General features: G+C 40.8%; 2 protein-coding genes and 1 long non-coding RNA gene across 8 annotated transcripts in view; 2 read left to right on the top strand and 1 right to left on the bottom strand.

Annotated features, from left to right (window-relative positions):
* Positions 1-22,693, top strand: part of ankrd27 (ankyrin repeat domain 27 (VPS9 domain)) — a 32,052-nt gene extending 9,359 nt beyond the window's left edge. For 3 of the 4 annotated variants that reach the window (XM_037766285.1, XM_037766284.1, XM_037766282.1), the window contains exons 3-30: positions 824-934; positions 2,409-2,717; positions 3,207-3,266; positions 4,271-4,324; positions 5,118-5,183; positions 5,300-5,376; positions 5,963-6,084; positions 8,551-8,629; positions 9,734-9,857; positions 9,963-10,055; positions 11,159-11,280; positions 11,460-11,504; positions 12,185-12,267; positions 12,371-12,486; positions 12,879-12,971; positions 13,559-13,756; positions 14,258-14,311; positions 14,780-14,896; positions 15,766-15,810; positions 15,942-16,058; positions 16,172-16,366; positions 17,113-17,232; positions 17,459-17,632; positions 17,865-17,958; positions 18,176-18,254; positions 18,332-18,395; positions 18,832-19,866; positions 20,266-22,693. In XM_037766285.1, coding sequence (XP_037622213.1) covers positions 824-934; positions 2,409-2,717; positions 3,207-3,266; positions 4,271-4,324; positions 5,118-5,183; positions 5,300-5,376; positions 5,963-6,084; positions 8,551-8,629; positions 9,734-9,857; positions 9,963-10,055; positions 11,159-11,280; positions 11,460-11,504; positions 12,185-12,267; positions 12,371-12,486; positions 12,879-12,971; positions 13,559-13,756; positions 14,258-14,311; positions 14,780-14,896; positions 15,766-15,810; positions 15,942-16,058; positions 16,172-16,366; positions 17,113-17,232; positions 17,459-17,632; positions 17,865-17,958; positions 18,176-18,254; positions 18,332-18,395; positions 18,832-19,866; positions 20,266-20,805 — 4,386 coding nt within the window. In that variant the 3' untranslated portion in view covers positions 20,806-22,693. The remainder of the gene's footprint in view (positions 1-823; positions 935-2,408; positions 2,718-3,206; positions 3,267-4,270; positions 4,325-5,117; positions 5,184-5,299; positions 5,377-5,962; positions 6,085-8,550; positions 8,630-9,733; positions 9,858-9,962; positions 10,056-11,158; positions 11,281-11,459; positions 11,505-12,184; positions 12,268-12,370; positions 12,487-12,878; positions 12,972-13,558; positions 13,757-14,257; positions 14,312-14,779; positions 14,897-15,765; positions 15,811-15,941; positions 16,059-16,171; positions 16,367-17,112; positions 17,233-17,458; positions 17,633-17,864; positions 17,959-18,175; positions 18,255-18,331; positions 18,396-18,831; positions 19,867-20,265) is intronic. The other variant, XM_037766283.1, reaches the window with a different exon arrangement.
* Positions 19,619-20,626, bottom strand: LOC119486383. Of its 3 annotated transcripts, XR_005206513.1 has the most exons (5): positions 20,524-20,626; positions 20,442-20,481; positions 20,277-20,384; positions 20,039-20,168; positions 19,619-19,759 (listed from the first exon to the last, which is right to left on the bottom strand). It is a non-coding gene; the product is annotated as an uncharacterized LOC119486383 (long non-coding RNA). The 3 variants fall into 3 exon arrangements; XR_005206511.1 differs by lacking the exon at positions 19,619-19,759 and having other exon boundaries at positions 20,080-20,209; positions 20,261-20,384; XR_005206512.1 differs by lacking the exons at positions 20,277-20,384; positions 20,442-20,481 and having other exon boundaries at positions 20,039-20,209; positions 20,534-20,617.
* Positions 22,694-23,134: 441 nt separating the features above from the next.
* Positions 23,135-23,257, top strand: part of LOC119486381 (cilia- and flagella-associated protein 251-like) — a gene marked incomplete at both ends in the record, with an annotated part of 815 nt that continues 692 nt past the window's right edge. The window contains 1 exon segment of the mRNA XM_037766468.1: positions 23,135-23,257. This exon segment is cut by the window's right edge and continues 38 nt beyond it. Within this exon segment, the coding sequence (XP_037622396.1) occupies positions 23,135-23,257 (123 nt within the window).

Consider the following 23,257-nt stretch of genomic DNA (forward strand, 5'->3'; position numbering starts at 1 on the left):
GTGAAAATCCCCGAATATCAAATGACCTAAACGACAGCATAGTTGCTTGTTAAAACATGTCATCAGATGAGGATCAGATGTCTTAATGTCGGCCAGCAGCACCTCTGACTCATCAGGACTCCTCTGGAAACTCAGATGATCTGCACATCGTCAAAACATCAGCACAACACAGAAAAATGCATCTAACTGGATTACAGCTTCTAATACGCATTTCACAGCAGACTGCTGACCTGGAAGATCACTTGTAAAAGATAGGGATGCACCGATACCGGATCAGATACGGGGCTGATCCTGACTCAAATAGCTCTATCGGATATCGGTGACAATGGGGCAGATCTATTAAATTCAATTCTATGTTTGTATGCTAAATACATTATAGACTGGAATTTTAATTGAAGTTTTGAGCAATTTGTTGCTGCATTAAAAGAATTTGAATTTGAACTCCTGTTAATTTTGAAGATTTCTTATCAAGTTGCTGGTGTACGATTTATATCTATGTATTTATATGTTACATTTAGTTTTACAAAGTTAAGAAAGCAATGTTTAAGTCAGGCCTGATGTTTCCTTACACACTCTTTATTTTTTTGTTTTTCCTCCTTTCTGCAACATCATCAGGATCAGTTTCCTCTGCCGTCAGCGTGTTGTTAAAAAGACAACTTCCAGCCACAAAAAGAATTTTGCTGTTCCGAGTGAACACAAAGTCACGAACTATGATGAAGCAAATCAGAAATATTGGATATAGTTCAGATAGGTCGGTTTAAATCTGCGTTGAGTGATTTATAATCTGAATGGAGAAGTAAAATGTTTTGTGTCCCTCCTGCAGGTTCTGGTGCCGTGTTGTGGAAGTTTGACCGTCAGCAGCTTCTCAGACTCTCAGTTTGACAGCTATGTCCTGCAGCCGGTGGAGGACGGATACAAGACTCTGGATGGAAAGGTTTGTCCTGCTTCACTTCATCTTCACTTCATCAACATCAGCTCCATCAGAGACACTTCAAACTCACAAATTAGTCTTCTGACAGGACGACAAAACAAACATTTCGGTAACACTTTATAATAACCATCATTAATAAATGGGAAATTGATAATTAATTAAAATTAGTTAGTTTACTGGTAATAAACATCTTTCAGTTTATTGTTTCACACATTATAACATTGTCTATACTATATTACAAGTATTTGTTAATGGTTAATACATGTTTTTTAAAGCATCTACAAAACATTATTTAGATATTTGTAACACTTTGTTAATGGTTAATAACTGGTTTGTAAAACATCTAAGCATTATTTGGATGGTTATTATAAAGTTACAACTGATTATAATATCTTGTTAAATGTATAATAAATACTTTGTAAACCATCTGTAAACATTATTTAGATAGATAGTTAATACTTTGTCAATGGTTAATAATTGGTTTCTGGTTTTAAAAATGATTTCTTAAAGGTTTACAAATCATTTGGTAATCATTTAATATAGTATATCAAATGTTGTAATGTGTGCAACAATAACCTGATAATAAATACTTTATTAATGTTATCGTCCTGTGATGACATTTTTCTGTGAAAACCTGTTTTTGTGGTTTCAGACTAAAACAAAGTGTTTCTGTCCCAAGATTCAAAACAACTCTACGCCTGTTGTGTGCTCAAAAGTCCAGTTTGGATCCAACTTCAAAGTCTGATTTAAAAGCATGATGATCTTGTTAGCTACTTCAAAATCAAGTGACTTTTCTAAAACTGTAACTAAAACAAGAGTTGGCTGTTCCAAATGTTTTAATAAGCATAATCTGACAGGCAGGAAATATTCATTATGTTTCTGATCATAAGTAAGTCCCATGACATCCCACAGTCTGTTGTGCATCTCACAGCCGGATATCTCTTCTTCCTCTGAATTAAAACACATCGATGATCCTCACTGTGTCACTGGGTGACATGTTCATTCATTACCATGAACACTTGAACATGGGTGTCTGCGTCATCGTTTTCAAAGGTCTCCGTTTCTCTCCGTCCAGACTAAAATGCAACCACGGATTTTTAAAACTAGAACGAGGTCAGCAGCGGTTTCAAACGTCTCCGTTTTAGGGGCTCAAAAACACCGGAGTAGTGTGGACGCTAGCCATAAACGTAGCAAAAGTTATGCGTTTTAAAACGAAAATGTATTAGTGTGGATATAGTATGAGAGACACAGACAGGAAGTCAGAAAGTGTAGAGAGACGGACCAAGACGTTGTTGTTTTGGGTCTTTTCACAGGATTTGCTGACAAATGGAACAATATAGAAAAACATAAGATTATCCTTTTTAAAACATTTAAATACTTTATTTAATATGATGATAATCCTGATTTGGGTACTTTCCTTTGTAATAAATACTGTACACCTGCTAACCAGAGGTGTTGGTCTTGTTGTGCATTCCAGGAGGTGCGGATCCAGAACAGGCAGGTCCTGCTGGGGTCCGACTTCCCGGCTCCCTCATCGGTCCCCATCCTGTTTGAGGAAACCTTCTACAACGACCAGGAGCAGAGCTACAGCATCCTGTGCATCTCCAGGCCCGTCGAGGAGGACCCGAGCCCGGCCGAGCTGGGCCCGCCGCCCCCTTACTGCCTGAAGAGCCTGGAGGACGTCAGGGAGTTCCTGGGACGCCACGCCCAGAAACTGGACAAATTCATCCACGGCTTCTGTCAGGCCTTCAGAGAGCAGGAGAGGAAGGGACTCCGACACCACATAGTAGGACAAAACATTCTTCCTTCCTCTTCTTTACCTTGTTCTGTCTATTCATCCTTCTTCCATCTTCTTCTTCTTTGTCCTCTTTCCTTCTGCCACTTCCTTCCTTTTTCTTACCTCTTCTTCTTCTTCCCTGTTTGTCCCTCAGCTGTTCTTTTTATTCCATTTCTTTTTCCTTTTACCTTTCTGCATTATACTTATTTTTCAACTGTTTTTTTAAAATATCATTCTAATGATAAAACTTTAACCATGCAGGACTTATTTGGAGAAAAAGCATAAAGCAAATCATTTTATTAAATAATTCAAATGCAGCTTTTGTGTTTGAGCGTTAAACATTTGAATTGTCTTGACAGTCAAAGTGGAGAAAATCTCATTTAGTTTTTCCTGTAACAGTAATTATAACCTGAAGAATAATTCAGTTTGACTTTTAGTAGATGAATATATTTTATAACAGATATACTGACGGCCCTCCTGTCTTCTCTCTCCACTCAGGACTCAGTGAACGGTCTTTACACTAAATGTCTTCAGTGTCTGCTGAGAGACTCTCGTCTGGTGAGTAGAACCTGCACCTGCAGCACCAGCTGATGGAGATAATGGGAGGTGTTGGATTAGTGATGTAGACTCAGTTCAGGTGCTAGATTTTTCTTGGGAAGTCACATTTCTACGCTGAATATGACAGAATAGTTCAACAGGAAATGTCCCACTTAAAAAGATCTCTCATAATACACCGGTTCCCATTTAAAACAACTGGGATTGAAAGTTTATTCTTGACCTACAGAGCAGCAGGTGACAAAAACAATCAGACCACAATCACCACTCGGTCGCTGCTCTGGAGCTTTCGATAGTGTAGGAGCTGTGAAAGAATTCAGAAAGGAGTGACGTTTGTAGTAGGGCTGTTAAAGTTACTGTGATAATAACACGTTAACGACATTTTTTGTTTTTAACGCCACTAATTTCTTTAACGCATCAACTTGAGATTTTTAGGTTGTAGCGGGCTCTGTTTTAAAGCTAGAATGAAGATACTGGTGTCATATGATATTATGGTGTGCTTGTAGCCTTAAAGTGGTGTTTTTGTCTGATTCTTTGTGGAGAAACTCAGTTTCACAGATCTGTCGATTAAATTAACTAATCGATTAGTCAACAAAACCGTAGGAGTGTTACGCCAAATTCAAAGTGCGGCTCACCGCAGTAATTAAATTTTTTCAGCGTTAGTTGACTAAGAATTTCTTTGGTCATGGACAGCCCTAAAAATTACCCGCGGGGCCTGAAAGTTTATCCCAGTAATTTACCGGTAACTATGTGAAAGAGGCTTAAAGGACCTTCATGAGCTGTGAACGATGTTACCCCTGAACTGTGGCACGAAGATGTAGATCAGTAATGACGCCACAGGATACCAGAGCGTCCTGTTAGGCCTCTAATACGATCTTCTGTGTCTTAATTATCTGCATGATCACAGTAACAGGAGGAGTTGCATCACATCCTGAGCAGTGAGTCAGGACGCATCTCTCTGAATTTACGGCTCTGATGAATGGGTTTCTTTTTTGTTTTTCTAACAGAAACTTCTGGCGAAGCAGGAGCTTCAGATGACTCTCCTCAAACAGGCGGTAGAGGTAACATCACTACTCAGAGTTATAACATGTCAACCTCACCCTCTCTAGATTCAGTGAAGACGCATGTGTTTATAGGTTAAAGTTGAAGTTTGTTTCTGAAGCATGTTTCATGTAAAACTGAGCTCACTATCAGACAGACAATGTAAACACAGATGAAAATGAAGCTCTTGACTTTGATTTTAAATGAGTGTAATATACAGCAGAGTGTACAAACCCATGCGGTATTCTTAGTTAAAGATGTAACCTGAGTGTTTCCAGGCTCTGAACTAGGGCTGCAAATAACGATTATTTTCATTGTCGATTAATCTGTTGATTATTTTCTCGATTAATCGATTTGTTGTTTGGTCTATAAAATGTTAGATAATGGTGAAAAATGTGGACGTCGTCCTCAAATGTTTTGTTTTGTCCACAACTCAAAGATATTCAGTTTGGTGTCATAGAGGAGTAAAGAAACCAGAAAATATTCACATTTAAGAAGCTCCAATCAGAGAATTTAAACTTTTTCTTTCTTAAAAAATTACTCAAACCGATTAATAGATTATCAAAATAGTTGGCCATTAATTTGATAGTTGACATCTAATCGATTAATCGTTGCAACTCTACTCTGAATGTCCCTTTTTATGAAGTCCAGAACAGTTTTATATCCTGTCAGTCTTATATCCTAAAATGTTCCTTTAATATTTCCATTATAATAAGAATAATTCAGTTGTGGTCAAACTTGCTAAGTCATGCTTGCTAATAAAACTTCCTTACAGCTGTTGTGTGAACTAAAATGTTTTCCTTCTCATCCCAGATGTATGTTCATCATGGTATCCATGATTTAATTTTTAACTTCGTGGGAACGCTTGAAGCCAGCCAGGTATGTTTGAGTTCTCTCTGACCGACAAGATCAAAGAGTATAGAAGCAAAGAGACGAAACAGCCGCTAGATGTGAGAGTAGAGTGTTTTCATGTCGATGCTCTCGTGTCTGTTCAGGATGCTGCCTTCAACAAAACCACCAGGAGTCTGCAGGAGCTGCAGCAAAAAGAGCTGGGAGTGAAACCTGAGTTCAGGTCAGTTCAACATGTTAATGCATTGTCTGTTTATGTTCCACGTCCTCCGACTGGACTAGTGTGGACCATTATGAAGGTGAAACATGTTAGGTTGTGTGGTGCATTCAAGAGTACTCAGACGTCTGAGAAGTTATGTGCATCTGCCAAGAAGCGCCACATTGATGAGTCAAATTAAATGCAGAAGACAAACAACAAAACTGTTGTGATTTTTGTAATTTTTTTATGATTTAATTTATTGACTCAATTAATCCATACATGTACTTTGTTCTCCAAGATGCAAACTGATTTCATCCTTCAATATAAATGAATAAGACAAAGAATGTGCCATAACATAATAATCATATGTAAATCCAAAATCAGTAGTTTTATTTGAGGGGGGGAAAAGAAAAAAAGAAAAGATGGAAGAAGAAAAAGAGAAAAGAATATATAATAATAATGATAATAAAATAATATAAAAGTAAGGAAAACCTCAGTGAAATGTTTAACTTCCCTCAAACTACTCTGCTCACTATGACTATATATCTAAATATATCTCCAAACTAAAGAGCTGTTGTGTATTTTTGCTGCTGTTGTTGTGTTTCTGCAGTATAAACTTGTCTCGGGCAAAGAGAGAGCTGAGTCAGCTCAACCAGCAGACCTCCCCCCTCCTCAAACTGCTCTGCCTGCGCCGAGTCGTCCTGACCGCCACCCAGACACCCAGAGCCAGTGGTACGTTTTCTGATCTCCACCTCAGCATCAGAACAATAACCCTCCTGATGTTTAGGTTGAACTGAATGAATCTGATGACTGTTTCTACTGTGATTTAACTCTTATTAGTCAGAAGATGCTGCACATTTATATGTTGATAACAGTCAGGGCTGTCAAAGTTAAAGTGTTAATAACGACTGACGCAAATGTGTTTTAACGCCAATTATTTCTTTAACGCATTAACATAACTTGCCATTTTTAATTAACCCTTAAAAAATACGATGGGCTGCCGATCTCGGAGGGTGTAGTGGGCTCAGTTTTAAAGCTGGACTGAAGAAATCATATGAAACTAGAAAACCTAAAGAATCATGATGAACTATGAACAATCATGCAGTTCTTATCAAAAATGGGAGTGGCCAAATATGCTGCTTTATGCAAATGTATGCATATATTTATTATTGGAAATCAATTAACAACACAAAATAATGAAAAATATTGTCCAGAAACCCTCACAGGTACTGCATTTAGCATAAAAAAATATGCTCAAATCATAACATGGCAAACTGCAGCCCAACAGGCAACAACAGCTGTCAGTGTGTCAGTGTGCTGACTTGACTATGACTTGCCCCAAACTGCATGTGATTATCATAAAGTGGGCATGTCTGTAAAGGGGAGACTCGTGGGTACCCATAGAGCCCATTTTCATTTACATATCTTGAGGTCAGAGGTCAAGGGACCCCTTTGAAAATGGCCATGACAGTTTTTCCTTGCCAAAATATGTAGCTAGTATGACATGGTTGGTACCAATGGATTCATTAGGTTTTCTAGTTTCATATGATACCAGTATCTTTACTCCAGCTTTAAAACTGAGCCAGCTACAACCCTAAAAATCACAAGTTGTGTTAATGCGTTAAGAAATTAGTGGCGGTAAAACAAATTTGTGTTAACGCGTTATCGCCCTAATCGTAATTATATATTTTAATCGATTGACAGCCCTATTTTTTTTTATCTCAAGATCACGAGTTACTTATTTCGTTATCTCAAGAAAACAAGTTTTGTTATTTTGAGATAATCAACCCGATATCACGAGAAAACAAATGGTTGTTTCCTCTTATTTTTTATAATGTTTATCAGGAATCAGGAGTGGCATGCCAGCGTGCATAGATGGCGTCTTGAGTCACAACCGTAGCAATTGATTTAAGCTGAAATTCAAGGAGTACTATTCGCTATGAAATTTAGTTACTATAAAAAAAGTCCCCTTTATGTCTTTGTATCTCTGCTACACATTTATTTCTGGTGACCTCTGTGGACAGGCGGACTGAACTCTCCGCGATCTCTGAGCGTCCTCTCACCGTATGCAATCAGATCAGCACGCAGGACAATACCTGCTCTGTCAGCCTTTAACGTATTTGTCCTGTTTGCTTTGGGAATCTAAACCTATTGGCCCACAACACCCCTCGCTGTCCGCCTGCAGCGCTGTACGATCCGCTCCTAATTAATGTTTGTCGAGCGACCAATTTAGTAATTTGGTTTGGACAGAGGGAGAGTGTCCGGCAGCGTCAGGACTTCATGTGCTTGTGCGTTTTCAGTGTTTCACCGAGCTGAGTGCAGGTTTGGGAGGCTACTTTAAAATGTAGTCCACGGTTAACCCGCTACCCAACAGCTTTTCATCATTTTCTCTCCTGTGACAGCGAGTTTCTTTCCCCCAAAAGGGAGCGCAGCCTCGGCGATGACGTCATGCTGGTCTGGTCTATAGCTTGGAGCCATAAAGTCCCTCTATTAGGGAACAAATTGAAGATCAGTGTTTTTCGATTTATTATTGGTGCAACCAACTACATAGCAGCTCTTCAGCATAGCTTTATAACTATTGTAAATTTGCGACTTTAATCTCAGAGAATGAGATTTTTTTTCTCGTAGATTTACAAATTTAATCTTGGAGTTTTTCTCTGAATATCACCCCCAATCACAATGGCCTTAATATGCCATCAAATCTTGATGAACTGGAAAGTGTGCAAACCATCCTGCTTTGTGATAACTTACACTGTACTGTGATGTCGTTCCCCTTTTCTGCTTTACGTACAAAATTATGGAGAAATTTCCACAGTCGTGTCTAGAAGGTAACCCGCAAATTGTGAAATCTGATCTGAGATCTGCAAAAACTCTTAGGAGACTCGCTGCCCGATGACGTATCCTAACTTTAACTATGAGAGATCAATGCCTAACCTTAACCGTCTCGCGAGAGTTTCCCCAATTCATGGGTTACCTCCTAGACATTACCAATTTCCACTTTTCACTAACGTTAGAGGCCATTGTGTGAGACTTGTGTTGTAATGTGTGTTCTTTATTTCAAAATGTATTCTAAAATTGTAATGTTGTTAGTAATCACAATTTTAACTGAATGTATGGATAATCTGATTACGTGTTACCTTTTCTATGCTCCATGTATCGTGTTACTCTCCAAGCCTGACTGAGTGTGTCTCTCTGCAGTCAGTATCGAGGCTGTGTGTGCCGACGACCTGCTCTCTGTCATCCTCTATCTGCTGGTGAAGACTGAAATCCCCAACTGGTGAGCAGGGAGGAGGGGGGGGCGGGGTCACTGTGACCTCTGACCTTGTGGATTGTGTGGAGGAAACAGTCGTGTAATGATAAGAAGTGAAAATTAATTGTTCGTTCCATTACAACATCAGCGCCCAGCAGCAGAGCTAAGCTTCTGCCATTTTGGACTGAAAGCCATATTCTATTGAAATGACTCGTGTTGAACAATAAAATATTATAAATAGCGTTTTCAGTCCAAAATGGCGGCAGTGGCTGTTGTAAAAAAAAACACCAAAGTTTCGTCTATTTGCTCCTATTTCCATTTGCCACTGGTGATCAAGGCTGATGTCGATTGTTCACGTGATGAGGCGTGACGAATCAGGGAAGGACACGTCATGACTGATAAGACCCAATCAAGAAGCGAACCTGGGTGTCTGCGTCATCGTTACTGTCCGTCCAGACTAAAACACAACCCCAGAGTTTTAAAACTAGATCGAGGTCAGCAGCGTTTTCAAACGTCTCCATTTTAGGGGCTCAAAAACGCCGGAGTAGTGTGGACGCTAGGTTATAAATGTAGCAAAAGTTATGCGTTTTAAAACGAAAATGTGTCAGTGTGGATGTAGCCGAAGAGTCTACAGCCGTGATAGCAGCTCTGTGAGGTTGTACTTTGGCCAAGTGGTGCCTCGAGCTAAATGCTAACACATCTACAAAATCATAAACGAAAGTATTGCACAAAATGTTGACCTGATGATGGCGCTAGAACAAAAGTCAGAGGATCACCAAAGATATTATGATTCATCCTGAGGGGAACATGAATGTCTGAACCACATTTGATCACAATCCATCCAATAGTTGTTGATATGTTTCACTCAAACCCACAAATGTGAAGCTGCTGGTGCGGCTGGAGGAAAAGTCAGAGGATCATCAAATTTAGTCAAATAGTTGTTGAGATATAAAGTCCAAATCGAATTAGATCCTCTGACCATGAATGTGAGCAGAGGAATGGTACAAACTCTGTAAATAAAGAGTGGAAAGGAGGGTTTAAAATGTTTAATATTTGTTTATTATTATATTATATATTATTATATTATTTGTTTTAATATTTTTCAATATTTGTGTTGTTGTTTGTCCTCAGGATGGCCAACCTGAGCTACATCAGGAACTTCTGCTTCAGCCACTCCAGTAAAGACGAACTCAGCTACTGTCTGAGCACCTTCGAGGCTGCAGTGGAGTACATCAACCTGGGGAGGCTTAACTCTGTGAGTCACACACACTCACCAGGAACTGGACTTTTATTACAGTCATCCCAGTTTGTTGTTTCTCAGCATGTGACTGAAGCTCATCCATGTTTCCGTGTATTTCAGGGTTCAGGTGAGCTGAATGACAAGGCGTTGTTCAAAGAGAGGATGAGACTGCTGTCTCAGAGCGCCGCCACGCCCATCCACTGTCTGTTTGAGGTGAGCTAAAGAGACTGAACCGCCGCTCTGCAGGGCTCGCTGGCTGCTAGTCCCACAATGCATCGGCACTAGGGCTGTGAATCAATTACAATATTTAATCACATGATTGTCCATAGTTAATCGCGATTAATCGCACATTTTGTATCTCTTCTTTATCTCTTAAAGGGAGATTTGTCAAGTATTTAATACTCTTATCAACATGGGAGTGGGAAAATATGCTGCTTTATGCAAATGTATGTACATATTTATTATTGGAAATCAATAACCAACACAAAACAATGACAAATATTGTCCAGAAACCCTCACAGGTACTGCATTTAGCATACAAAAAATCAGCTGTCTATGACTTGCCCCAAACTGCATGTGATTATCATAGAGTGGGCATGTCTGTAAAGGGGAGACTCGTGAGTACCCATAGAACCCATTTTCATTCACACATCTTGAGGTCAGAGGTTTGTCAACTGTAGTTCTAGAAAGAAAGAAAATCTGCCAAGATCAGAATCGTCAGTTCAGACTTTTAAAAGATCGGAATCAGCCAAAAAAATTACAATCGGTGCATCTCTACTTTTTTTTATTGTCTTTCCTTCGGCCTCTGTCAAAGTCATAGATTTTAGTGCAGCTTTCAGAGATCTTTGAGTAGTTTTCTGTTATAATATTGTGTGATATTGACCAACAGAGTGCATCGTTGGATGAAGCTGCATGATGTTATTTTCATGAACGATTAATCTGCCAATTATTTTTTTTTAGATGAATCATTTGGTCTATAAAACATGAGAAAACGGTGAAAATGACCACCTTACTATCATTTAAGATGAGGAAAGGAAGTAAATTCTCACATTTTGGAAGCTGGCAACGTCAAATATTTGTCATTTTTGTTTGAAAAACTACTTAAATGATGAATTGATCATCAAAATAGTCGCATTTTAATTTTCTTAATCACTGCAGCTGTAGCTGCAATGCATCGTGGCAAATGTTAGGCTTCATTTAGGATGCGCTTTCTGCCGACACATTGTTCTCATAGAAATTAAATGAGTCAATTTGTCAATTTGCAATTAATAAGAATGAATATTGTATTGATATCTCCCATGTTGTGTGTGTTGTAGCACATAGCCAATGGAAATGAAGCAGAGGTGCAACGTCTGCTGAGTGAAGGAGAGAGCAACGAGGACGTCAGGATGTGTCATCCTCTCTGCTCCTGTGACCTCTGTGACCTCCAGCTGTCCGGGTCAGCGTCCACACACACACACACACGCACACACACACGCAGGAAATAAAATGTATTAATGAAGCTGCTTTAAAGGAACAGAGTGTAGCCTTATTTTCTTTAGTGTATAATCACCTGATAATAAGAATCATTGTGTTTTTGTTACCTTAGAATGAGTCGTTTACATCTAATTTACATAGGGAGCAGGTCCTCTTCCCGGAGCCAACCGACCTGTTTCTAGAGAGGTACATTCACGTTTTCGCGTCGGCCGCCGTCGTTCTCCTACACACTTGGCACACGGGAGAAGTTTCAGTTGGTTGCAACCTCACCACTAGATGCCACCAAATCCTACACACTGCTCCTTTAAGAGTCACATGTTTTACTGGAAATGAGACAAAACATTTTTTCCCAGTTTTTTTTACTTTTCTACTCAACCTCATTTCCCCTTTTTTCTCCTTTGTTGCATCAGAGCCTTTCGAATCAGGAACGAAAAGCTGTTTGCTCTTTCACTTCCCACTTGAACCCCCCCCCCCACACACACACACAGACACACACACACACACACACACACTCATACAGTACACAAACACATTTAATTTGTGAAATTCAGACCAGTTTGTACTTGAAGTTCTCATGAGTCAGATCTGCGGTGAAATACTTGACATCACCCTGAGAAAACTGTGAGTGGGTTGTGATTTTGAACTTGTACATTTGACACACAGCTGCTTTACTCTCTGATGCTGTACTCAAAAGGTTTACAACGACAAATTATTCATTAAAGACCATTTAAATCTTTATTTATCTATTTATTCCGCCAAGCAGCACTCATTCCTGTAACTGAGATCAGTTTTCTGCTCTTAAATTCTCTAATTAACCTGTTGAGTAATTAACTACCACTGTAAAGTAACTTGACTTCCTGTCGCAGGCGGTTGAACGACCCATCCATCGTCACGCCGTTCTCCAGAGATGACCGAGGTTACACTCCGCTGCACGTCGCTGCGATCTGCGGTGAGCAGCTGTTAAGACACACAGAGGCATGAAACAGGAGATTCTTCAACTATGATTTTGAAGATAGTTTACATGTTTTTGTTTGTGTGTGTGTGCGCGGCAGGTCAGTCCCAGCTGATCGACCTGCTGGTGTGTAAAGGAGCGCCGGTCAACGCCACAGACTACCACGCCCTCGCACCGCTGCACCTGGCCTGCCAGCGGGGATACCAGGGAGTCACGGTGATAACACACACTTACACACACATTCTACACCGCAGCATTTGACTATGTGTGAAACATAATACAAAAGAATCATGAAAATACCCTCCACTTACAGAAAGATGATTTAAAGCATCTCTAAATGTTATTTTTCTAATAAGAATGTATGAAATGACTGTGACATTATTAGGGTTGTCAAAGTTAACGCGATAACGTGCTAACGCAGATTTGTTAACGGCACTAATTTATTTAACGCATGACGCAATCGATGTTCCAGAGGTTAAATAAAGCTTTAAACTAGCGCTAAATTTTGGCGAGGAAAACTGTCCTGGCCATTATATATATATATATATATATATATATATATATCTCATACATTAAACTTAATCCATACTGTTCTCTCTGTCCTGTAGCTGCTACTGCTGCACTACAAGGCCAACACGGACGCTCAGGACAACAACGGCAACGCGCCGCTGCACCTCGCCTGCATGTACGGACACGAGGACGTAAGTAAAACACTCACCAACACAGAGTTTCTTGACCTAGTGCGGCACTCCCTATTTGTTCTTCAACATATACAGTATATAATGTATATATATTTATTATTATTATTATTATATTCTATCACAGGACTGTTTAGAAGCATTGGATCAGTCTACAAATAGAAACTCTAGATTCTCAAGTGAGATGATTTACATCATTACTTTGTTCTTAACTGTTTTCAACGTTAACATGTTTCTTTTTTTACTGTAATGGACTAATCAATGAATGCAAAATGTAATGGATATATAGTGTTGCAGGAATGAGTCCTGAAACCTGGAAAAAAGTCAGCATTGTACTTGTGGCGATTGCATTTACACTTAAAAAATCATAAAGTGGTGTTCATTTGTGGAGATTATCTTGTTTAACAAAACGTGTAAGTATCATAAACGTTCGTTTATTTTCTGCAATAATCCGAAACCCAATGGCTTTTTGTCAACGCTAACTTCCCCCCTGCAGCCTTCTGTATTCACTGATGATGAAAATAGTTGTCAGCTGGAGATGTGCAGTGAGTCCAGGTGATGGAGGTCATTCATTATGTGTTGTGTGTCAGTGTGTGAAGGCGTTGGTGTACTACGACGTCCAAACGTGCCGCCTGGACCTGCAGAACGATAAAGGCGACACGGCGCTGCACATGGCGGCCCGCTGGGGCTACGAGGGAATCATCCAGGTGCTGCTGGAGAACGGAGCGAGCACCGACATCCTCAACAAGAGCAAAGACTCACCGCTGCAGTGTGCACTCAACTCCAAGGTCAGCAACGCACACCGGGAGCTAAATGTTCTGTAGCCTCACTGTTCACTGTTGAGTCTTTGCAGGATTCTGTCTCTTAAGCCGGGTTTCCACCAAAAGTCCCGGGACTTTTAGTCCTTTTACTTTTTTGTTTTTTTTCAGTCTTTGAAGCTGAATCACTACATGTCGAGCAGTGAAGTTTGATAAATGTGGGAACTGAAGGACAGAGATTTACTACAAGCTGCTGGTCACAGATAATTAAAGGAAAAAAGAAATCAAAGCAATGTTCACTGACATGTTTTCATGTTTCAGAGCTCATTATTTTCAATAATCTGATCAGCTGCTGCCGTTTCCAGGAACTGAAGGTGTTTGAGCGGCGGGGTCGTGGGAACAGAGAGAACTTGACCTCAGATCAGTAGATAGATATATAGATGAATAGATGCTGAAACATCTTCCTTCTAGCTGCCGCCTTCCTGAAAATATTATGCTGCTGATACATGTGTGTGTTTTATCTTCTTGCAGATCCTCGTGTTGTTGCAGTCGAATCAGAACGGCCGTCAGCACAGCGGAGTCGATGTGAGTGTGATGTCTCTGTCAAGTAAAGCTGAAGGGTCAGAGGTCACAGTGTCCAGACCTGATAAGCACCAAATATTCATGTTCATTTTTTAACACATTAATTGATTAGTTGTTTGGTTTATAAAATGTCAGAAAATGGTGAAAAATGTGGATCAGTGTTTCCCAAAGACCAAGAGGACGTCCTCAGATGTCTCGTTTTGTCCACAAAGAAGAAACCAGAAAATATTCACCTTTTAAGAAGCTGGAATTAGAGATTTTTCTTTTTTTTTAATACAAAAATTACTCAAACTGATTAATCAATCAAAATAGTTGGCCATTAATTTAATAGTTTTATTTTAATAGTTTAATAATTGCAGCTTTCATCTAAAAAAAACTCAAAAATACTGTAGTTTTAGCATCTGGAAAGCTGTTAGTGTGAAAAACCTGTATTTATACATATTTGTGTTTATATATATCTCCTCTCCTCAGTCTCCCAGTCGCTCCCCTCTGGCCTCAGACTGCAGCAGCCGTCGCTCCTCCGTCTCCAGCACGTCCTCTATGGGCTCCGAGGCCAAACCAGAAGGAGAACGGGTCCGACACAGAGAGGTAACAGAGAGAAGAACAACCTGATACTACAGGAAACACTTCTAAATGACCAATAGAGACCTGCTCACCTCAAAATCTCAGAAACTAGTAGATCAACAATAGTTGTTGGTTGTAGTTAATCTCTATAAACAGATTCTGTATTCATATGTTGGCAATGAGACAAGATTTTGGTATAGGAAGCGTTCTGGTTTCCATTTAGGCTAGACCGACAGATGCCCACCGACGGCCCCAAACTGTCCGACGGCCGACCGTCGGCTTGGTGGGTCAGAACCTTTAGTCGACAATGGCAGAGACAACAAAATGGTTATACTGCAGATAATGCTAGTTGCCAAAAGTGCAACAAGTCTTTTGCTTGTAAGAGCGGAAACACCAGCAATCTGTCAAAACATCTAGCGAAAGTGCATCAGATACAGGTGGAGAAAATCCTTGTTGCATCCACCATCATCACATTATAGTATATAATAGTGATTCGTTCAAAACATGACCGTTTCTTGTACTATAAATAATTGTTTATTTTATTGTTTTTACATTTCAATTATCACATTTTATTACACAGCTTTGTTTAATACTCGATTCTGATTGGTCAATCACAGCGTTCTACGGTCTGTTATTTCTTTAAAGCAGGCCGTTGCTATGTATAACAGACCGTTGCTATGGGCACAGTTCTATGTCGGACTCTGGCGGACTGTTTTTGTGTAAAGTTATTGATTTCTTAAGTAAGTAACCGTGTAATAAGTGGGATAATGTACAGCGAGCCGATCATTGTTGTAAAATAAACCCCTTCACGACGATGGGTGCAGCATCAGTTCAGTGAACTGCAATCAACTGCTGCTGTTTCCATGGTGACTGACGCTGTGTGTGATTGACAGGTGGAGAAGCTGCTGCGGGCAGTGGCCGACGGTGACGTGGAGATGGTGAGAACAACTCAAAACAAACATATTCTCCATCTGAACATCCAGATCTGCAGAAGTGGACTGATTAATACTTAATGCTAAATTAAGTGCTGTTTTCGTGTGTGTGTGTGTGTGTGTGTGTGTGTGTTCAGGTGCGTTACCTGTTGGAGTGGATGGATGAGGAAGAGGAGGATGAAGGAGAGCTTCGGTCCGAGGCTCTGCTCTGCCACCCGCTGTGTCAGTGTCCGAACTGCGCTCCCACTCAGAAGGTAACGTAACAGAGACCAAATCTAAACTGACGCATTGACAGTTAAACAGTTTATTAGACTGATCCTCCGTCTATCCTCGTCTCTCCTCCGTCTGTCCTCCGTCTGTCCTGCAGCTGTCTGTCCTTCAGGCCGGAACTCTCGGGGTTAACAGCTGTAACATTGACGGTTTCACGCCGCTCCATGTCGCCGCCCTGCACGGCCGCTCTGCGCTGGCCGCCCTGCTGATCCGCCACGGAGCCAACGTCAACGCCCGCACCAACCAGAGCGCCACACCGCTCCACCTGGCCAGCCAGAGCAGCCACGTCCAGGTAGGACGGGAGCGGAAAGCTGTCACCATAAAATGCTAAAAATATAGTTCATGAGAGCCAAGTGGTTTATTAGTTCGTCATCATGCCGAGTCACAGTCACACAGAGAGCAATAATATTTTATAACGTACACTGAACAAAAATATAAACGCAACACTTTTATTTTCTCTCCCATTTTTTGCAAGTTGACAAAAAGATTTTAGACTTTATCTATGCACACAAAAGGCTTTTTTTAGACATTTTAGAGAGGCCTTTTATTGTGACTGTCAAAGACACACCTGTGTAACAATCACGCTGTTTAATCAGCATCTTGATAGGCTTCACTTGTCAGGTGGATGGGTTATCATGGGAAAGAGGAAGTGCTCACTAACACGGATTCAAACAAATTTGTGATCAAGATTTGAGAGAAATAAGTCTTTTATAGGATCCCACCCCAGCTGTTGTTGCCTGTTGGGCTGCAGTTTGCCATGTTATGATTTGAGCGTATTTTTTTTTTATGCTAAATGCAGTTTCTGGACAATATTTGTCATTGTTTTGTGTTGTTAATTGATTTCCAATAATAAATATATACATACATTTGCATAACGCAGCATATTTGTCCACTCCCATGTTGATAAGGGTATTAAATACTCTACAAATCTCCCTTTAAGGTATATTTTGAACAATGTGCGATTCATTTGCTATTAATTGCAATTAAATATTTTAATCAATTGACATCACTAGTTTGTTTGTTATTGTTGTGTTTTAGGTGATGAGGTTTCTGCTTGAGTGCAACGCTAAACTGAACAAGAAGGATCACTACGGCAACACACCACTAATACAGGCCTGTCTCTGTGGAAACCTGGAGACGGCCACCACCTTGTTACAGGTAAACTCTTTCAGACATGCAGCCCTTTGTGTTAAAGTGATGGCAGTTCAACATGTCGGTTTCATGTCTGAATAAGTGACCGAATCACTTTTATGTGCTCATTGTGCACTTGTCACTCTAAAAGCTTGATGAAACCAGCTCATGTCTGAAAAGGCGCCACACACTCGGAGAAGATGCTGCTTCTTGAAGACATTAAATGCATTTTGATGACGTCATGTCTGTGCAGAGCGATGCGTTGGTGAACGTGGCGAACCTTCAGGGGAACACGGCGCTACATGAGGCGGTGCGGGGCGGACACCAGGCGCTGGTGGAGCTGCTGCTGAGGGGCGGAGCCTCGCCTGGCCTCAGGAACAAGAGGCAGAGGACGCCGCTGGACTGCGCTTACGAACTGGGCGGCAAGGTGGCATTATACACACTATAGAAATACTGAAGCCCATTTCTACTAAACTGTCAATACCTTTATTTTGTATTATACCTAATTTGTATAATTTGTACACTGTACTGAAGATTTTTTTTTTATTAATTTTAAATTATTCAGAGCTATAGAAGAATATATAATAAAACACTGGCAGTGATGAAAATGAGCACTATCACACTAACACTAACTCACTTTTTAACATTTTGTTCTGCAGAACACGGAGATCCTGAGAGCTCTGCAGACAGCGTCTGGACTTTCTCCCGATGCTGAACCAATCAAACTCCTCTCTGTGCCCAAAGGAGCTCTGGGTAATTCAAATCAGAAATAGTTTGTTAATGTCATCCACTCTGCCTCCAAGAGAAGATGTTGTTTATTTCAAGCTTTGGAACAAATCGATTAATCCGTGCTGAATTTTCAGAGTTATTTTCAAACATTTCATGAGACGTTCTTTAAGTTTTAGAAAACTCTTGCATTATTATTAGTCGATCATTATGTAGAATTTAATTTCCCTCGTTGCCTCTGCAGCTCATTCGTTCGTGCAGCGTCTGCGGTTGCAGGATCACGCCAACGGCAGGAGACAGAAGCTGGCCCAGTCCATCAGCAGGTAGCCTCCCACCGAGCTTCAGCTCTCACTCACACCGTTAATAAAGTCGTTGTATTAACTGTGTTGTTTTGATTCAGGATTCAGCAGATGAAGAAAGGGTCCTCTGGTCCTCTCTCCAGGTGTTCAACTAACCTGAACCAGGTACATATGTCTGTTTTCAGCTATGCTTACGCACGGATCTAGAAAGGCCAGCTTTGATCCAGAGTGAAATATCTCAACAACTATTAGATGGATTGGCATGACATTTGGTTCAGATATTCAGGATCCTCAGAGGATGAATCCTAATGACCTTCCTGAAAATTGTGTGTGCGAATGAGAGGCAAATTGCAATAAAATGCAGTCATTCACCATTCATTCACCGAGATGTGGAATTGGAAAGACGTGGGCATTTATCAGGCAAGGAGGGTTTCACAAAAATAAGCTTTTTAGGTTGCATTATGGGAAATGTAGGATCAAGTGTTTTTAGCTTGACTCATACAAGGAACTAAATAAAAACACATTGCAACGATATAAAGCAAATCTGCAAAGTTTCCCTTTAATCTCAGTGTCATGGTCTGATCTTGATTTTTTTTCCCAGGGGAATCCAGACAGGAGGAGGTTGAGGCGAGGGGAGACGGTGGAGGTCAGCTGCCCCTCTGCGAGCCTCGACGCCGGGCCCCGGCTGAGAGAGCGGCCCCTGGGTCGCTGTCACACCCTGGACTTAGGAGAACAAACACTGGAGCCGCCGGAGCCCGCACACACTCCGGACATGACTGAATACACTCCACAAGAGGGTGATCTGACAGACGACACACACACTGACGACACGCTGTCAGCAGGTGTTCAGACGTCCAGAGACGATACTCAGCCTGAAACAAATGAAACACACTCCGCTGATGACTGCAGCACCAGTAGTGACACGTCAACTTCATCGCCCTCTAACACTGATAACCCGTCTGAACCCCGACCTACACACACCACAAAATCATCTCCCTCTAACGCTAATAACCCGTCTGAACCTACACACATCTCAACATCATCGCCCTCTAAAACTGATAACCCGTCTGAACCCCAACCTACACACACCTCAACATCTTCACCCTCTAACGCTGATAACTCGTCTGAACCCCAACCTACACACACCTCAACATCTTCACCCTCTAACGCTGATAACCCGTCTGAACCCCAACCTACACACACCTCAACATCTTCACCCTCTAACACTGATAACCCGTCTGAACCCCAATCTACACACACCTCAACATCTTCACCCTCTAACGCTGATAACCCGTCTGAACCCCAACCTACACACACCTCAACATCTTCACCCTCTAACACTGATAACCCGTCTGAACCCCAACCTACACACACCTCAACATCTTCACCCTCTAACACTGATAACCCGTCTGAACCCCAACCTACACACACCTCAACATCTTCACCCTCTAACACTGATAACCCGTCTGAACCCCAACCTACACACACCTCAACATCTTCACCCTCTAACACTGATAACCCGTCTGAACCTACACACACCTCAGCATCATCGCCCTCTGATGCTGATAACCCGTCTGAACGCCATCCTACACACACCTCTACATCTTCACCCTCTAATGCTGATAACCCGTCTGAACCCCAACCTACACACACCTCAACATCTTCACCCTCTAACACTGATTTCCCGTCTGAACCCCAACCTACACACACCTCAACATCTTCACCCTCTAACGCTGATAACCCGTCTGAACCCCAACCTACACACACCTCAACATCTTCACCCTCTAACACTGATAACCCGTCTGAACCCCAACCTACACACACCTCAACATCTTCACCCTCTAACACTGATAACCCGTCTGAACCCCAACCTACACACACCTCAACATCTTCACCCTCTAACACTGATAACCCGTCTGAACCCCAACCTACACACACCTCAACATCTTCACCCTCTAACACTGATAACCCGTCTGAACCTACACACACCTCAGCATCATCGCCCTCTGATGCTGATAACCCGTCTGAACGCCATCCTACACACACCTCTACATCATCACCCTCTGACGCTGATAACCCGTCTGAACCTACACACACCTCAGCATCATCGCCCTCTGACGCTGATAACCCGTCTGAACCCCAACCTACACACACCTCAAAATCATCGCCCTCTAATGCTGACAACCTGTCTGAACGCTCTCCTAAACACACCTCAACATCATCACCCTCTAATGCTGATAACCCGTCTGAACTTACACACACCTCAACATCCTCGCCCTCTAACGCTGATAACCCATCTGAACGCCATCCTACACACACCTCAACCACTTCCTCTGCTTCACGCAACCCCACCGAGCCGTCCGACACCAACAGCCAGAGTCTCCCCCCTCTAAACGGACAGTCAGAGTCACCTGACGACCAACCTCACACCGACAACGAGGCTTTGCAGTCAGAAAGCAAGGACGCAGACTCCAGTCCCACCTGCCCAACAATCCAGACTGATGGAGGCGATCAGAGAGACGCCGACAAAACAACAGAAAGGAGCGGAGAGTCGAGTCATGGAGGCTGCGACTGAAGTGGACACGTTGTTGTGAGGAGTCGTGCAGAGAGATTACAGAGGAGCACAAAACTTTTGGTTTCCTTTTCCCTCGACGTAACAACAAAAAGGCCAAAATGAAAAGCACACAATTTGAGATGAGATGTGACTCACTGATGAAGCTGCACCTGCTGAGCTGGTAGAAAGCACACAGTGAAGTCACATTTCTGGGGCCGGCTGACGAAGCTAAAGCAGCTCTTTTAACAGTTTTAATCTACAGAAACAATGCCGGCATGAGTTTGAAGCACTTTCTTCTTCCAGCCTTCACAAAATAAAAAGGGATGCAAACTGACGTTATTTTAGTTTGTATGAACGCTGTTGCTTTAGTTTTGTTTTTAGTTAGACTGTAGCTCTGATCCGACCACCAGACTTCATTTGAAGTTGTTTTACTTGAATCCTAGACATTGGCTTGTTTTCAGTGTTAGAGACGGATTTACAGTTTGGTTGGTTTGCTCGTTAAACATCATACTACTACACTTATAATTTTATTAGGATCATTTTATTTTATTTATGACCTTTGTTGACGGTAGTGTGTTGTAGAGAGAGGTTCAGCTTCTCTTGAATGTTAGGATGTGTTTTCTCCACAGATATAGAGCAGGTTAAAGGATTACATTTTTTTAATGTTTATATCCCATTAATTATAAATCTTATATTTTACATCACTGTCACTGTTTTCAAAATCATACCAACTTATTTTAGATTGATTTCCTTCCTTATAACCATTTATTTGATTTATTTCTATAAAAATCTTGAAGACTTGAAACTTGCTGCTCACAGTCAACATGTGTTGTTGTTTGTGAGAGTTATATTATCACTGCATTGTAATGGAGTTCAGGAGCCATTTTCATATACATATATTTATTTATTTAACCAGGAACGTGCTCTACTTAGATAAAAAATCTATTTTACAGTAGCGTCCAGCAGCACATAGGACATATAATTTACAAAATATGTGATGAACATAGACTTATGATTGGGCTCCAGGAATTTTTTTTACTGTTTTGTGATATTTTGTAGACCAAAAAAATAATTTATGAAAAGAGAAAATAATTGGCAGATTAATTGATAACAACTAAAAAGAATGAGTTGAAGTTTTAGTGACTTGATCTATATCATTATTTTACATAATTTTGCATTTGCCATATCATGATATAAGAAAGATATTAGCAAAGATTCTTTATTTAAATTAGTAATTAAATAGGATTTTAAGCAAGTTTCATGTCTCTGCAAGTTGATTTTCACAACGTACTGAAATTAAGTAAAACGAATGGCTGCCTGCAGGTAGATCAATCTAAAAAAAAAAAAAAAGAATTTATGATTTGGAAACTGGTGAGCAGTGATGTAAAACATGGAGATGTTAATGAATGAAATACAACATGCAAAACCACCAGTTTGGTCCTTTAACATTAGAGGATATTTACAACATAATGAAACAGCTACAATGCCGTAGAGTCGTCACCATCAGTGTTACTGTTCACACTAATAGTCACCTTACATAGTTCACTTATTTTATGTTTCAGTGAGGATGAAGCTCACTGCTTCAGTTTAAACTGACCTCTTTGACCTTCTGGTCTTTATGTTTCGATCTGTTTTTTCACTGTCAACTGTCCGTTTGTTTCCACTCTCCTTCGATGCGTCGACTGTTTTTTGTCCCGTCACACACAGAAACATTCACTGAGTCTTCAGCAAAGCGGCGTCTTTGTGTTTCAGTGTCTAATTTAAGATGTCAAACCCAATCAGAAGTCAAGTCTTAATTATTTTTGTACCACTGTTTTTATTTCCAGGTTTGGATGTTTAGAAATGATGTGAATGTGCCTTATTTAAGTCACACCTAAATAACCAATAATAAAACTATCATTGAAACGAATTATATTTTTTATATGTTTGTTTTTTTCGCTGAAGAAGCTTCGATAACAATTAACATGAAAAGATTGGCAGTGTTGGTAAGATAAGATAAGAGATGATTATCATAAGACGATTGATCCCCAGTGGAGAAATTCAGGTGTTGCAGCGGCACAAAGACAGAAATAAATACAGATAAATAGAGAAAGGTAAAAATAGATAAATATTTAAAAGTAAATAAAAATAAAAATTAGAATAGAAATAGAAACTATAAAAGATAAATTAGACCCATGGTATATATAATGAAAGAGGAGGAGAAAGAAGAGGAGGAGGAAGAGGAGAAAGAGAAAGAAAGGAGGAGAAAGAGAAAGAAAGAGGAGGAAGAGAAAGAAAGAGGAGGAGGAAGAGATAGAGGAGGAGGAGGGAGAGAAGGAAGAAGAGGAGGAAAAAGGAAGAGAAAGAGGAGGAGGAGGAAGAAGAGGAGGAGGAGGAGGAGGAAGAAGAAGAGGAGGAGGATGAGGAAGAGGAAGAGTAGGAGGAAGAGAAGGGGGAAGAGGAAGAGGAGGAGGAAGATGAAGAGAAAGAGGAA

Source organism: Sebastes umbrosus, chromosome 4 (assembly GCF_015220745.1).
Source record: "Sebastes umbrosus isolate fSebUmb1 chromosome 4, fSebUmb1.pri, whole genome shotgun sequence".
Lineage (NCBI taxonomy): Eukaryota > Metazoa > Chordata > Actinopteri > Perciformes > Sebastidae > Sebastes > Sebastes umbrosus.